General features: G+C 40.3%; 1 protein-coding gene across 3 annotated transcripts in view; it reads left to right on the top strand.

The window, feature by feature from the left end:
• The window catches only part of RFX8 (regulatory factor X8), a 30,719-nt gene extending 15,977 nt beyond the window's left edge, over positions 1–14,742 (top strand). For all 3 annotated transcript variants that reach the window (XM_040535985.1, XM_040535978.1, XM_040535968.1), the window contains 6 exons: positions 304–362; positions 3,828–3,984; positions 5,538–5,632; positions 6,828–6,942; positions 10,797–11,088; positions 14,656–14,742. In XM_040535985.1, the coding sequence (XP_040391919.1) occupies positions 304–362; positions 3,828–3,984; positions 5,538–5,632; positions 6,828–6,942; positions 10,797–11,056 (686 nt within the window). In that variant the 3' untranslated portion in view covers positions 11,057–11,088; positions 14,656–14,742. The remainder of the gene's footprint in view (positions 1–303; positions 363–3,827; positions 3,985–5,537; positions 5,633–6,827; positions 6,943–10,796; positions 11,089–14,655) is intronic.
• Positions 14,743–15,783: the final 1,041 nt, after the last annotated feature.

The following is a 15,783-nucleotide window of genomic DNA, read 5'->3' as shown; positions in this document are numbered from 1 at the left end:
GAAGTATTTCATGGAGACAAAAAAAAAAAAAAAAAAAAAAAAAAAAAAAAAGTATTTTTCCTGTGCGTCACGGGCTAACAGGTTTGCAGTGAAGGAAAAGTAGTAACTTGGGCAGCTGCTGCTTGCAAGCTTTAAATTGGCAGTGTCCCCAGCACAGAACGCAGCTCAGTTACCTCCATGTGCCCTGAGCTAGCCTGCTGCTCCCTGAGGGGTCTGCTTTCTCACTTAAGAGATCTGTCTTTATTAATGTCTTTAAGAATGTAAAATATTAATGATATGAAACATCTGCTTCTTCTTTAACAGAAGTTACACTGTTTATAAAAAGACTCAGGAGAAAGACAGATCTTTCTAATATGGCCAAGGTATGTTCTAGAATCCATGAAACAGAAAAGCTGGGCATCTCACTCACTCAAGAAGCCCACCTGCAGTCGGGATTATTTATGAAATGCTCCACTGTAGTAGAACAACAGCAGCACAGGTGTTCTGGTCTGTATACCGACTGGTCCAAATCATGCTCACCCTCCTACCCACCTCTGCCCCCATAGTATGTATCCCTCTGGATTTTGTGAAAGCCTCTGAGGTATGGTTAGTGGTCCTCTGCGGAGAGGAGATCATCACTGTAGTTAGAAGGATCAGGTGAAACATGGGAAACCACTAATATATTGCTTGCAGTGAAACTGCATGGTCTCAAAGTCTGTAAGGGCACAAGGCCTTGAGCTTTTTCATGGATCTCAGGGATCAGCTGGCAAAATCTTCTCCATCCTCTGAGCAGACAGTGTTGGAAGAAGTGCTGCAGGGAACTGTCCTCTGAACTTTACTCCTCAGGGCATCGCTTTATTTCTGGGGAAGAGAGAGACAAAATATATCTAATATCTCAGTCTACTTTTTGCTCTCCAGTATCATTCTCAGCTACAGTGACAAATGAGATACATCAAGGAGCTGTGCCCTTTGAATACCATGAAGTAAATTGCTTCGTTAACCTGTACTTACTCACTGCTGCGTTATTTTGATGGGCTGTGCGCTCCCTGAAGCATTCCTTCCATTGCTGTCCTTGGATGCTTCCTAAACCTTGTTTTTTGAGGTAGCCCAGGCCATCACACAACAGATAGGTCACAGTCAACATTTAATTTACACCCTCAAGATTTAGGGCAAGAGAGTTTTACCCTAACTGGGGGGGTGAATTTTACCCTAATGCCAGCGGCAACTTCTAGTTGCTGCATGTTCTCTTTGCACTGTTTAACCAACACAAATTGAACCTTGTAGACCTGAGAAACTGTGTCAGATCTGTACTTACAGCTTGAGCACACTCTCAGCCTGGTTCTTCTTCATGATTATGAGCTGTTCACACTATTTGCACAAGGAAATGGTATTTGCACCTTCTCTAGGGCCTCTTTAAAATGTGAGGAGGTCAAAGGAGCTCCAGTGTAATTGATGATTAGTCCCATTGGCAATTTAAAAACAATAGTTTCAACAAGTGACAATATGTAAGTCCTGTAAATCAACATCCCCATAATCTTTCAGCAGTCACACAGCCTCAATTATACCTTCTGTTAGGGATCTTACCGTTTAGCTATTTATACTGGGCTCCAGCGAAACAGATACCAGATAAAGATTATCCTGCAAAATTACTCCCCTGTCTAATGCATACCAGAAGATGGTTAGCTGGACACCGTGAGTGTTTAACATTTTCAGCATGTGAGAAACACGCAGATGCTTCATGGGGAGGTGGATGTCACCCAGAGAAAACCACAAAGTGTTTCAGTTGGTCAGACCAGACCCTAGGTCTGTGTGGACCTGTATCCTGTTCTCAGATGCTCAGGTAGACTAGGTATGCATAGAGCAAATGATACCCTACTCTTTTGCCGTTGTACTCTCCAGGCTTACCATCAATCTGAAATGAAGGTTGTATCTACATTCTTTCATTTAATAGCCCGGTTTGGGCATTCACAAAGTCTTGGGGTTGTGAGTTCCAGGATTTCATTACTTCTTGTGTGAAAAAGCACTTTCTTTTATTAGTTTTAAAATTTGTGCCCTTCATGCAATTCTTCCTGCAGACCTCTATCACATCCTTTCTCAGCTATTTCTATCTTAACCTGACATTTATTTAATTTTCTTGTATGGGAGCCTAATCAGCCTCCTTGGTTTTCTCTGTCTGAAAAGCACGTTGAATTTCAACCAGAGACAGGTGGTCAAAGCAGGTGACAGTGCTCCTAATGAGAAGTATTATTGAGGAACTGTGCAGCTGCAGCTTCAGAATGGTGTAAACACACTGTCCCTTGTAGAGTACTTTGCAATAATTTAGCCACCTGGTGAGAAAATCTGAACAATTTTGGCAGGGTCAGCATTCAGAAGAGAAAAAAGTAACTTTCCCATCATGTGGAGATAAAGCAGGCTGACATCTGCTACTACCTGGATATACAGAAGTAATTAGGGTATAAAAAGGAGCGAATTCCCTGTGAGAAAGGAATTTGAGTATAACATGTGTCATTTCCTGGGGCTGATTCCTGCCTCTGGTAAGCTGTATTTAAGTGTTGTCAGGGCTGGCTCTCAGTCAGTTGGAGTATTACACTTAGTACACTGAAGTGCAATGGGTAAAAAACGCTAAATACATTTCTAAAACACTCAAACATGGAGCTGGGTGCTAGCATCCTGCTGAAGGTGCTGCACCTGGTAGTTCCCAGTGTTCACATTGTGTGCTCTTTGTCTGACACTGGAAACTGCACGTAAAACAAGGAAAGACACCTTGTTTTTGACTTAGCTGAAAAAGACTACCAAACAAGTATGAGGCTGCTTGTGATATTTCAGTAACGCTAGCACAATAATGAAGAACAAAAGTTCTAGATTGGGAGTTATGCTTGAAAACGAATGTTTGTGGGGTCACAGTAAGTAGTATTCTCTGCCATGCACCCGATGAATGGGATTTGTTAAAATGTTCATGAATCCTGAAGTTTTTTTCTGAACTTTACAAAAAAAATATTTTTCCTCTAGAAAGCAAAACTGGACACGAATTATTGATATAAATGCCCCAATTCAACAATCTTTGGATCTCATAAGTTTCAGTATGAAAGTGAGAGACTAAATGTATGGATGAATGAATTTTAATAGATTCAGGTTTAATTTCCTTCATTGTTTTCCACTTAAAATATTATCATCGGGAATCTGAAGTAATACTGTGTGATATTAGCAATTAATTAAAAAAAAAAAAAAGGAAGAGATGAGGTCAAAAGTTATGCTGAAAATTGTCTGCACTATCTGTGTAAGTAATACTTCTGGGAACAAATATAAAACCAGATTCTTCATTGACAAGTGACTTAAAAGCAGAGAAATGGAACACAATCCCTACTATTATTTTAATTAATGCCCTATTTCTAATCTTATTTATACCTTCTCAAAGGTTTGAGCAACTCAAGAAAACTTGCCTTTTAATTTATTTGAGACATATTAAGGATCGATGTCATTGAGGGAAAGTTGATCCTAATATACCACTTCATTTTTTAGACAAAGTAGTGTTATTTGGCATAACTAAAATAACTATAGGCAAAAAGAATTGTGCAGATACTTCAAGCATGTGTTAGTCTTGTCTGCTCCATCATAGACACCACCACAAAGTGTCACTGAAAATGGTATCACCCAGAACAAAAACACTTGAAGACAACATAAGATTCATCTCCTTTGATTCTTTTTTTTTTATTATTTTTTTCCATTTGGAGACTGGTGATCTATTTAAAATTCCAATTCTAACTTAACATTGAATAAGAGAAGCTTTTTTGACTGAGTTAAGGGCTTGAAAAAATGAAAGATATTAACTGTGTTCTTATTATCTGTAGACAATGCGAATAGTCTTGAACAACAACAGCAAAGTCACTGGTCTGAGATCAGACTTGCATGCTGTCATCAACCAGGGATTTGTGGATATGCCTGGAAACCTCTTTCAAAAGATGTTTAGGAGTCCGGATGAACTGCAGAACAACACAGAAATCAAATGTAATATTTTTTTTCTATATTTTTCTATCCATTTAAGCCCCTGCTTGACATTGTTAAAGCTCTAGCATTTCCTTTTGTTTATTCATGGCATCTGCCCTAATGGGAATTATAGTCTTGCAAAAACCCTGTGTACTGGAAAGGAGCCAATAAAATTGAGAATGGAGCATGTAATATTATGCTTTTAACTTTAAAGGTTAAGAATGAAAGGCTTTCGGTACTGATTCTCTCTTAAAGCTCTCTACGGCAGCAGGAGTGGGGTTTGTGTTTCTAAACGATTTGTCTTCCAGAAGAAGGTTGACAAACAGGGACATTCACTTTTAATGCTTGTCTTTGATAAACAGAAGTTTCCAAGAATTGCATTTTCCCTGTTATTAATCAAAGTACACAAAATTACTTCCCGTGGCCGGATTTTACCTGTTGTATGCTGAACTGGACAAGGGCTATCGACCTCTCAGCTTTCTTGCCCTTTTGCTCTACTGCGGCCTGTAGAATTGGTGCTGAGCTGTAAACACTGAAATACACAGTTTGCATGCAGCCACGACATAATGCATTTGCCGGTTTAATGAAAAGCGATGGGAACATAATGGCAAGTTAATTCTTAGATTAATGGACTGCCATTTAAATTATTAGCAAGAGGCAGGCATCTCGGACCAGGCTGTGCTCAGAACTGATGGAAGAAGCCTGAGCTCTTTGTTCCTGGCCTGCTGCCGGCGCGCTCTCTGTCAAGGGATGCACCACCGCCTTTCTGTGACTGCTTTCAGCAGGCATAATAATTTGCTTTGTTCGCAGAACCACCAGGAGATCCCTGCAAATAATATTTATATACGTCTTCAAATCAAAAACACCATGCAGAAAGTGTTTATTTCATTTACTCTTTATATTAATGATTATCTTTTCCAAGATGGATTTGCTGCATTTCTCTGTTTCCACTGCTTTTCCAAATTGTTGTTTTTAATAAATAATGCTTCAAAGCCCCTATGCATATGCCTTCTGGTGGGAAGGCCTCTTAGCTAGAAGGGTATAGACTCTGAGGGGTACAGTTGTGATGTACCTCGTGGCACTGAGTAGTAGGTTCTAATCTTCTGGGGGAACACCTGTACTGGTTTTTGCAATATTATCTATATTTCCGCTGAGCTACAGAATATTCTGTAATTTCTGTTATTGTTTTAAAACAGTTTCCACCCCCTCAACAGATAAAATATTTTTTTTTCTCAACCCTATAAAAGCTTAGATAAGCAAGTTAGTATTGCATATAGCCATATGCCAGCTTGGACTTACGAAATGTTTACTCTTTCCACTTTTGCCATGATGACTAGGTTGGTGCAGATATGGACATAAACTTGAATTCTGACTGATTTCAAATCAGGGTGCTAATCACCATTCAAGGAATGGCACAGTTATATTAATCAAGATGCTATAAGCAGATGTCTTAATATATTTTAAGCCAAAGATGAAAGAAAAAAGAAAAAAAAAAAAAAAGCTAGAAACTGCAGAAACAAACCAAAAAGTAAGCCAATCACTTCAAGTAATGATCTCCTTTCTATATTTCATAGGTTTGAATGACTTAATATCTTTGCTGGCACCTTCTACAGATATTCGGGTTCTCCTGAACTGTATGTCTTCAAATCTTCAGGCTTTTGTCATTGAGGTATAAAATTAATTTAATACTTTCAGAAAAGGAAGAGTGATCACACCATCTATCCCCCTACAAGCTGACTGTCAATAGTTTGCAGGAGCTACATTGTATACCAGCAACCTGACCAGACTGCAGATTTGCATAGACACAATTTATGCATGCTGCAGAAAAAGGGGGAATTAATTGGCATACAAAAATTCCATCTGTGCAAACAACTACAAGCCTATTTCTGTGGATATATCCACTTCGGTGATTTCAGAATCTGGTCTCATTTTGTAGACACATGCTATAATAACGCTCCCTTATACACCAAGATCCATAAGAAAAATGTTAGTATAAACAAAGAGAATACTTCATGATTCTTGCAACTGTTGATTCGTGAAACTGTTGTTTTTAAGCAGGTGGTAGGAGAGTGATAAATTCTAGCACAATGGCTCTACCTCCTGTGAAAGATTTAAGTTAGATCATCCTTGCATATAGATCTTTCCCCAGGTTGCCAACTCTAGCACCCCTCTTCCATCACCGATACAGAATTAGTGATAGCTTGGTGGTACGACTGCACTCTGTCAGTTGGACAGACCAATGAATTTAGGGCCGGGGGTGGTTTAAGTCTTTCATTATTTTTTTTTCTTTTCTGAAGAAGCAAGATAAACTGTACTTCTTCAGCTTAATTATTTCCTGATAATTCATGTGGGTTTTGTAATTAAGATTAGCGCTTTGTAGTTCTGTGGTGCCTTCATCTCACAGACCCATCAGTTACCTCATGGGATGGTACAGAGAAGATGGATTGGGACTTCTCCTGGGGGTTCACAATTATAAGGCAATAGACACAAGCTGCAGCAAAGGAAATCTGAATAGATAAAAAGAAAACAAACAACCAAAGCCCCAAATAACAAAAACAAACAAACAAAGCCCAACAACAACAACAACAAACCCACAAGAATAGTTCACCACAGGAAAAGGTTACCCTGAAAGGCAGTGAATACCTTGGAGATATTCAGAACTTGTCCGGACAAGACCTGAACTAAAATGACATTCAAAGATCCCTTTCAACCTAAGCTATTTTAGGTTTCTAACCAAAAAGCTGAATTTTCTACCTTCATATGCAGTTTGTACAGGGGAATTATCCGCAACACAATATGGGATCCTTTTAACCAGCTTTATCATAAAGCAACTTTTTTTTTTTTTTTTTCCCCTCTATTTGCAGCCAAGCAGGAATAAAGAGGAATTTAGAAAACTGGCAGCCGATTTCCAGTTGAGATGGAACTTCCTATTAACTGCCGTGAGCAAGGCTATGACACTCAACTACGCAGACAGCTTTGGTAAGTAAGAGCTTTGTGACTGCCATCTGATGCACCCCTCTGGGACCTGAGGTGGCAGAGGCACCGGGTCACTTCGACGGACAGAAACTCAAGCTACAGCCGAAAGGGGCATCGCTTCTCTAAGGTGAGCAAAACGAAGGGAGGCAGGGAGATGCAGCTGGAGATGGTGGGAAGAGCAGGACTCCCTCTTTCGGCAGAAGCTGTCGTTTGTCTGAGGGGGAACGGCAGACTCAGGTGTGAGCATTGCAAAGGCTTCAGCAGGAGGGGTGGTGGAGAGCTGGGGCACTAATATGGCAAACCATCAAAATTCTGCATCTCCCCGTGATAGCTTCCAGACTTCCAGATTCTGTCTGTATAATACAGGAATAGCAGATCCAAATACTTGTCAATAAGGCAGTTAGTTCCTCTGACACCAGATACAGGCTCCTTCCCTTTCCTTATGCTTACACCGATGTAAGTGCTTGCCTAGCCAGCAGCAAGCTGTTTAAGATATTAAACTGATTGAAAACTAGTCACCCCTCCAGTTGGGTTAGTTTTCTCTCTGTTTTAGTGCTCGGAGCTGCCAAGCATCAAATCCATCACACACTAGTGCAAGGCAAGAGAAGTGAGGGGACTATGAAGTCAGATTTACTCAAAGTGGCTTGAAGTGGCACAACCATGTCTTGAATCAGCTCTGTCTGTCTGTTTCACTTCTATATGGCTTCAAACCTAACTGCCTTTCTCTTTATTTGTAAAACCTTTCAGAAGCTATCTGTCTATTATTCATTCTGCAGAAATGCACCATCTCCTCTGAGTAACATCTGATCCCAGACTGCATGAATCACTTTTTAGATTTTCAAAGAAGTACCTTCATATTTTTTCCTGTTCTGTTGGATGGAGCTTCACACAAATAGCCAAAAACCCCTCATTATCTTCTTAGAAATCCCCCTTCAAAGCTCTACTTCCCTGTGTTTTCTACAAGGACATAACAAAGGGGTATGCTAAGGTTACTGCCTTTTATATTCTTCAGTAATCTTTCCCTCTTACTGTCTATGTTTGTGCATGTATGTGCGCACCCCTTTTCTACATCTAGCTGTTACCTTTTGCCTTATAATTAGATCGCAAACTCCCAGGAGCAGGATTAGAGTTTTGTTCTGTGACTACATGGAACATAGCACAGTACAGTCCCTTGTCCATGGGCTGCTTCATTAGAGTAGTAATAAAATAATCATTCCTCTCTATCTCTGCAGAAGAGTTCTGCACAAAACTCTCCCACATTGGATGCAATGTTTTGACCACTGAGTGGAAATCATGAATGAATTCCAAGAACAGCACTGGAAGCATAATGTTTATTGAAATTCCCCATGGTGATGAAATCCTCTCCCTTCTTCCCACTATGAGAAGAGTTTAATGAATTGCCTCCCTGTTCTACAGTTGCCAGTGGCTGGGAACACAATTAATGCCATCTGATGTAGAACATCTCTTCCTCTGCTAAGCCTTCCTTAAACTAGTTACAAACAATGTTTTCATCCCACTTATGATAGCCTTATTACTATACTTCATTAGCATTAAGATTTAATTTATTCTCACATATGACAGAGTTTAAAAAAATGCCTTTATATCTTTCTCTGTGATGCTTCAGTTAAACTGGTCATTACTATCTTCTTTCTTAATACCATTGGTTCCTTAAGACGTTGGGTTATATGATCTAACAATGTCTGTCCTTTCCCTTTTTTCTATTCCGGTAGGGTTTTGAGCCACAGTGGACAAGGCTTAGGCAGTTACCTTAACAAGCCACCTGGTGTAAAAGCTCTGTACTCAGGGTCATTGCTTTTCAGAAATTTCTTAGATCTCAGCATTTCTTGCAGGAATGGTGGGCTTCCTGCAAGTCAAAATATGCAGCATGCACCGAGCAAACAAAATTACTGGGGCAAAATGTCGAATTTTCTGTGAATGTCTGTCATGTTCATGCAGTGTGCCTCCCCACAAAATAAATCACATACGAGTAACCAAACCCAGACTTACTTCTGTGTGGGGCTCTTGCTTGGAGCTTGGCACTTCTGGCACACATAATATGCTGGCATTCCGACTTACACCTCTGAATTCAGGATGGTTTTTTACCCTCTTCCAGTCCAGCCTCTACATGGTGCTCAAGTGCAGTCGGAAGAACTGTGCAGTTACTCCCCTGTAAGGCTGCAAGGAGCAAGTGTGCTACAGCAGTCAGGGCTAACGGGACTTAGTGGCACTAAGGGATGTGGTGTAGTGACGGGACTCGGAAATTCAGGTTGATGGTTGGGCTTGTTGATTTTGAAGGTCTTTTCCAACCCTGATGATTCTGTGATTCTATGCTACAGCCCTTTCAGTCCCACCTCCTTCCCTGCAAATGTACCTCTACATATCTCCACCACAGAACCTTACATCAGCTGGTACAGCTCCATTTCCTTTACCAGTCTCCCTTCTGCAGCATCCAGGGGCGTATTGCTGAGACACGCTGGTTGGACAGTCATCTACGTGCACAGCTACACCTGCTTTGGAACTTCACATCTACGAAATGCTTCCAGGGTCCTGATCCTGACAGTTCTGGGTTCTGTTAAGGTGTGACTGTAGAAGTCCCCGTGACTGTCTAACAGTTCCTACTATGACCTCCTTTCAAAAAGGGAACGCTGGTAGATTTATATCCAAACAGCTTCAGATCATGAGGATTGCAACAGCTTCCTGACCACTGACTTACACAAGTTTCATCTCTATCTTTTGTCAACACAGATGATTCACCAGATGCCACTGATTCATCTGCAAAAATAGTCCTGGACCAGTTTGCAATGCAAACAGCCTAACATTTCAGAAATTAATTTCTGTGACGTTATTTGCTATTAGCAGTTAATGCATTCCTCTTTTGTAAGCAAGCTGCTTCAACCTAATCTCTTTTCAAAACTGTGTCCCTTCATTATCTCAAGGGACAACTGGAGTGGTAGCTTCTGTCTCATGCTTACTCTTATTTAATGTACTGAAAACTCCTGTGATATAAGACTGTTAGAAGCACTCATTGATGCCTTGTGTCAGGTCTGTACAGTCTGAGCTCAAGTTTAAAAGTCCCCATCCTTGTCACACAGATAAACAAGTCCTATCACTTATTTTGCTATCATTTAAAGATCCACAAAAGGACCAACAGTGGAAGCAGCAGCTTCTCAGACATCAAAAGAGGCACTGTTGCTCATTTTTAAAGCTCTGGAAGTCTTGGTTGTGCGTAGGAATTGTATCTTCTCATTGATGTCCATGTAAACATGTTTGTGGGATGCAGAGACTCTGAATTACTTGATAATTCCTATGGAAATTTATGGCATGGGAGAAGACCTACACTTCACTTTAAGGGCTTTCAACCAAAGGTATAATTCAAAATTCAATGGCCTCAGTGAGTCTTTTTCTTGACTTTTAGCAATTATACCCCCAGCTGCAAGGTAGGCCATTTAATGTCATAGGTACAGAACATACAGAAGTAGGAGGGTTTGCTTGCAAAGAGGTGGAACTTTTTATCCGTGCAAGGGGAAAATGGGGATGATATGTGGCTGCTGATAAGCCTTGTAGTAGCAGTGAATCCGGGGGAAGAACTTGAACAGAAAAGTGAATAAACACAAGAACACTTTTCTCTGTAGCTATAATAAGGGGAAAAGGCTTTTGCTTATATTTAAAATCCGTATTTGGTGTATATTTTGCCATGATATTTGGAAGTACATAATTCTGTAAGTATTATTTAATGAGTGCTAGACTGCTTTGTCTAGTCCATTACTACAAAAAAGCCCTTCTAAAAAGAACACATCATGAAAATATGCAAATTAAGAAATTGCTACAATTATTTATTTATTTTTCTTTAAATCTAGGATCCTGGCATTTGTTTAATTTGCTACTCTTGGATTATGTTGCTCACATTTTCCAGTCCTATATAGAGGAGGAGGGAGCTGAAAGCTTCTATGTCACAGAGCAAAATGACCCACCCCTTCTGTTGGTTTATGAGCCCAGCTACCTTTGGGGCTATTTTGCAGAGGAGCAACCTCAAGCCAAAGCTCCACAGCCAGCTCTCATAACTCTGATGCAGAGCCCGAGTAACGTCAGATTAAGCGACACATATTCAGAGTTCTGAGTTGTTTGGAGGACACAGCCACAGGCAGCAAGGTGAAATAAAATACTAGCTCTAAAGAAAACTGAAAAAAAAAATGAGAGAGAGAGGCCATAAATTGGGGGAATTGGGAAGGGCATTCTGGTAGGTTCAGCACAGCTTGTGGGCTAGCAGACCAAATGGGCTGCATGTATTTACCGACCAGAAGAGAGAGAAAATGGTGTAGTCTTTTCTCACTACTGGAAGCACCAAGAGGCTCTTTTTCCTCCACCCAGCTATTAATTTTGTCAAAAGATGTAGAAGTGGGAGATCCTTGAGGCCTTTCTGCTGTGCCAGACTTTCTTGCAGTCAGTCTCCTGGTTCAAAATTAGCAGCATAAGGGATGACATACAGGTAAAAAACAAAATGTCCAAGTCTTCTTAGGACACGAGGCTAAATACAAGGCCATATGGGAATCTGGATCAAGCCTCTGTGGTTAATACAACTGATATATTTATCACTCGTATGTTCAGCTGTTTTCAGATTCCTCTTCCATGTAATAACAGCGCTTGTCTTCAGTCTCAGAGAACACTGTGTTTTCCAGAACACGGAGCTGGACAAATGTTAATGGCACCAAGATTCATGGAGAAAATAACATTTTGGGGTGATCTTGCTATCATTATTTTACGGCTTATAAACTAGGACCAGGACTGGAAATTAACTGTTTTAAAAAACATCTTCATTAGTTGTAAAGACTGTTGGAGGACCCTTGCTTTTAAATGTGATATGCTAAAACTAGGTCAGCAATGAAAATTGGAGGGGAGAAAGAAGGCACAGAGGGGACAAAACAAGAAGGATTATAGGTCATGGGTTGTTGGACAAAATAACAACTTATTTTGAAATGCAGTATAATGATCTGTCCTGCCATACCACCTTAACTTCAAAAACAAGTTGAGCTGGATGCAGGGTATGACCAAGGAATTGCCAAACCACTGATGGCCAGAAATCAGGAGATAAACCAGTAGAAAGCTTACTCAATGTCTGTCCTGCTTCCTGTGCTCTTTCACTCTGCTGTCCATATGGGTTTTTTTTATGGCCTCTGTGGCCATTGCAATGCTCTTAAGCAGGTGACAGCAGACAAGGATTTGACCCGGGTTGTTTGTGTAAGTGATATGCCTATAAATAAATGTGTTGGTTTTTTTACGTATTTTGAACATGACCTCAAAACAGAGCAAGGCTGGTTAGAGCGAGGGACAAGGGGTGCCAGAGTAAGAGAGGATGGGTATAAAACCCAAAAAGGGGAGTAGCGCCACTTGAGAAGGTATGGAAGAGGGAAGGAGAATGTAAAGGACTGGGAAAGTGTAGGAAAAGCTTAGAGGGGAAAGATCCTGACAGATAATGGAACTGAAAGCCCCAGGTTCCACCAGCCCATGTGCCAGACTGATAGTGGTGGGTGAAAAAGAGAGCCCTGTAACAGCCTGCTGATGCTGTGGTTCAGTTTACGGTTTGTGAGGGAGCTGAAATACTCAAACCTGCAGCTCAAAAGGGTTTCGAGAACAGAGTGGGTGAGCATTTCTGGCAACTGGTGTCCTAAGAATGGGTGGTACTCCCACCGCACCCACTGCGGGCTCCTTCTCTTTGGGCGTCAATACTAATTCCACAGGTTGCTGAAAATGCAGCTGCCAAAAGCGTCTCCATCTCCTACCATTTTGTTCATGTTACCATCTCCGTAGATCCCCTGAATTGATTCCTGTTGCAAAAGGGGTTGTCTTCTGTGACTTTTGATCACCTTCCCCTGCTCCCAGGCAGCCATCTGTCCCTGCTCCTGGCTAATCCCCCTTCAGCCAGAACCCATCCTGTGAGGTATACAAACCCTCAGTGGCATCCAGCAGCCACGCTGCTGTTTCCAGGGCTGTCGTCTGCTGCCTGACTTCCCGCACTGTGTATCGAGGGTATCGTTTGTATTTTTTTTCCCTTTCAGTCCTTTACCTCATGCAGCCTCTGCAGATCTCTCTGGCCTGGTGTCTCTCTTCAGCTCCCATCCTCCACTTCATCCTCTGCCAACAACACCAACCTCCGTATCTTTTTCATCTTGTCCCACAAGGCATTTCTATGCCTTCTATGCAGCCTGTTATGCTTGGAAAAAATCTGTTCATCGCACCTCCACCCGCATCTCATTGAAATTAGTGCTAAAAACTCACTTCTGCTGTGAAACCCTGGAAAAATGAGAGGGAGGACTGGTAACAGAAATCAGAAAAGAATCTCCCAACCTTGCCCTTGCATCAGCAGCAGCAATATGCGCCTGTGTCTTAGCAGATCTCTTCATGATCTTTCAGTTGTCACCTTCATTTTTCCTTTTCCTTCCCCATCTGTTTTTGGTCCCCCATCCCTAGTTCATGCTGAATATAAATTACACTCCTCAGCAGAGACACTGTGTTTTTCCATGTATTTTGAACAGCGCAGCACTTTTTTTTTTTTTAATTTGAAGCATGAAAATCATTGTTAATAATCTTGAAAACTGAATATGTTCCAAGCTGGTGACGTCTCCCAAGGAAAACATTCTTTTTATATAAAAAAGTGCAGAGGGAGGAGAATGAGACAATGCAAGATTTAAACAAACTGGCTTAATGGACAGTGTGGCAGGTTACATGCTATATAGCCGAATGCAAGTAGCTTGAACTAAGAATTGTTGAAACTGATGGCACAAACAAAGATGCTGTGAGTGAACTGTAATCTGTAAAAGGGCAGCTCAGAGAGCATTGGCCTGATCTTTATTCCTTATCACAGAGCTTGCAGTTGCTTTCTCTCAGCACAAGCAGCATTTTTTCATCTAGAAAATCCCATTCTGCGCTTCTTCTCTTTGTTCACTTGTTATCAAATTAAAATCCTATTAAACTGCACACCTGCAGTGGGTTTATCTGCAGAGCACTGTGCTGTAGCTTTTAATCCAATTCCACGCCTCTGTACCATACAATATACAGCAAAGAGAGGCTGAGGGAACACTGCTTGTAGCTCTGCTGGCAGAGAGCAAATCAAACACTTTCGTTTGTTAAAAAGGAAGGAAAAAAAAAAGGAAATAATTAACTACTTCACTTAAATGAATGGTGGGTGTTCATCTGAGTGGTCTGAGTAATCCAGGATACAGAGATCAAGTAAAATCACTAACTGAAATGATCAAAAATAAGAGTAAAGTCCCTGCTTAAATTCAGTGGCAAAAATTCCACTGATTTTAAGAAAGACAAAATTTCAGCACGGAAAAGAAGTCCATGGGACGGGGGAGAGATGGGACCGGGATTATTTGTTTTGGAAGAGAATAGACACATATATAGCAGCCATTATACACATTATACACATTGTAGCAGACACATAAAGTGCGAATGATGTATCAGAAAGTATTTGTGTCCTCCTATCAGACCTTTGCCACCCTATGAGGAAATGTACTGTGTATCTCCTCCTGTTGGGTTAACACATGTAAAATTAGGTTGGGTATCTGCAAAAAAAAAAAAAAGAGAAGGTTCAGCAGGAAAGTAGAGAAAAGACTTTTATTTAATGAAGGGAGAGAAGACTTTTTCATCAATGAAGGGAGAAACAAAGATTTACAGTCCCTACAATCAAAACATTCATGTTTCTTTTCTAACTTTCAGGTCATCCAGGTGATTTGGAAGACAAAATAGCTAAAATTTTCATTAAGTTGGATCTTGCTGTTGGAAGGGAAGCAGTTACTACTCAGAGATGGACAGAATTTTTCTTTTAGTTTTACCTCCCATGGTCAGGTAATTTTCAGAGAAAATCAGCCTGACTTTTGAAAATACTTTATAAGGATAGACCATTCTTATTTCTGATATAATTTTAAGAAATACTATTTTTATTCTCTTAAAGTTAAGATCTTTTTCTGTAAATACTAAATGCAAAACTGTGCTAGTAAGATGGTTATTTTAAGTTGTCAAGTGATTTCGTTATTTGAGTTTATTTGAATAAAACTTCAGAATAAAAAGGTGAAATATTTGTGTTTTGTTTTTATTCCTTGTACTTATCAGTTATCAGTGTACTTATTGTTATCAGTGAAGCTGGAGACCCACGTGAAGTCATTGTGGTAAATTTATCTGGAAGCTGCAGAATAGATTAATGACCCTGGATCAATGCTGTTTTGTGTCTACAGTACATAGTTTAAAACTGATACTTATCACATATAGAATTTAGCACTGATTTCCACATCTTGAAAAAATCCTGCTTTGCTTCCCACTTCTGCAGGATACAAGAGTCAATATCTCAGGCATAATTGTATTAACTAAAATAAAATAGGTTGTGTATAACGTTATTGATTTGTTTATGTCAGAAACTAAGTTGTTTGAACTTGCTCTACAAGTAGAGTACAAGCAAAGAATCTCTACAGAGAAACCCTGGAATAAATTCATGTGAAATAGTAAATATAGAGTATGAAATTTGTATTGCACCTGTAGCAGATTGCATGAGGAAATGGACTAATGGTCATGTGAGAAACACCAGAGAATTGAGATTTTAAAAAAAAAAGTTTTGAAGAGCATGTCTTCTTATTTCAAGAAGGGACAACTCCTTCGTTATTTTAAGAAGTGATGTTTCCTGAACTAGAGAAAAGCACTCCTGAGGAGCTTATCAAATTTCCACTCATTTTGTTTCGCAAATCTTTATTTATTTTCTCCTTGCATCTACACTCCTCAGCTCAAGCACCGAAGTGGGAATCAATATATAAAAGAGTGGTATCACAGCATATGCAGTCAGGACCACGTGCTAAA

Source organism: Cygnus olor, chromosome 1 (assembly GCF_009769625.2).
Source record: "Cygnus olor isolate bCygOlo1 chromosome 1, bCygOlo1.pri.v2, whole genome shotgun sequence".
In the NCBI taxonomy this organism is placed as follows: Eukaryota; Metazoa; Chordata; class Aves; order Anseriformes; family Anatidae; genus Cygnus; species Cygnus olor.
This window is presented reverse-complemented; position numbering and strand designations above follow the sequence as displayed.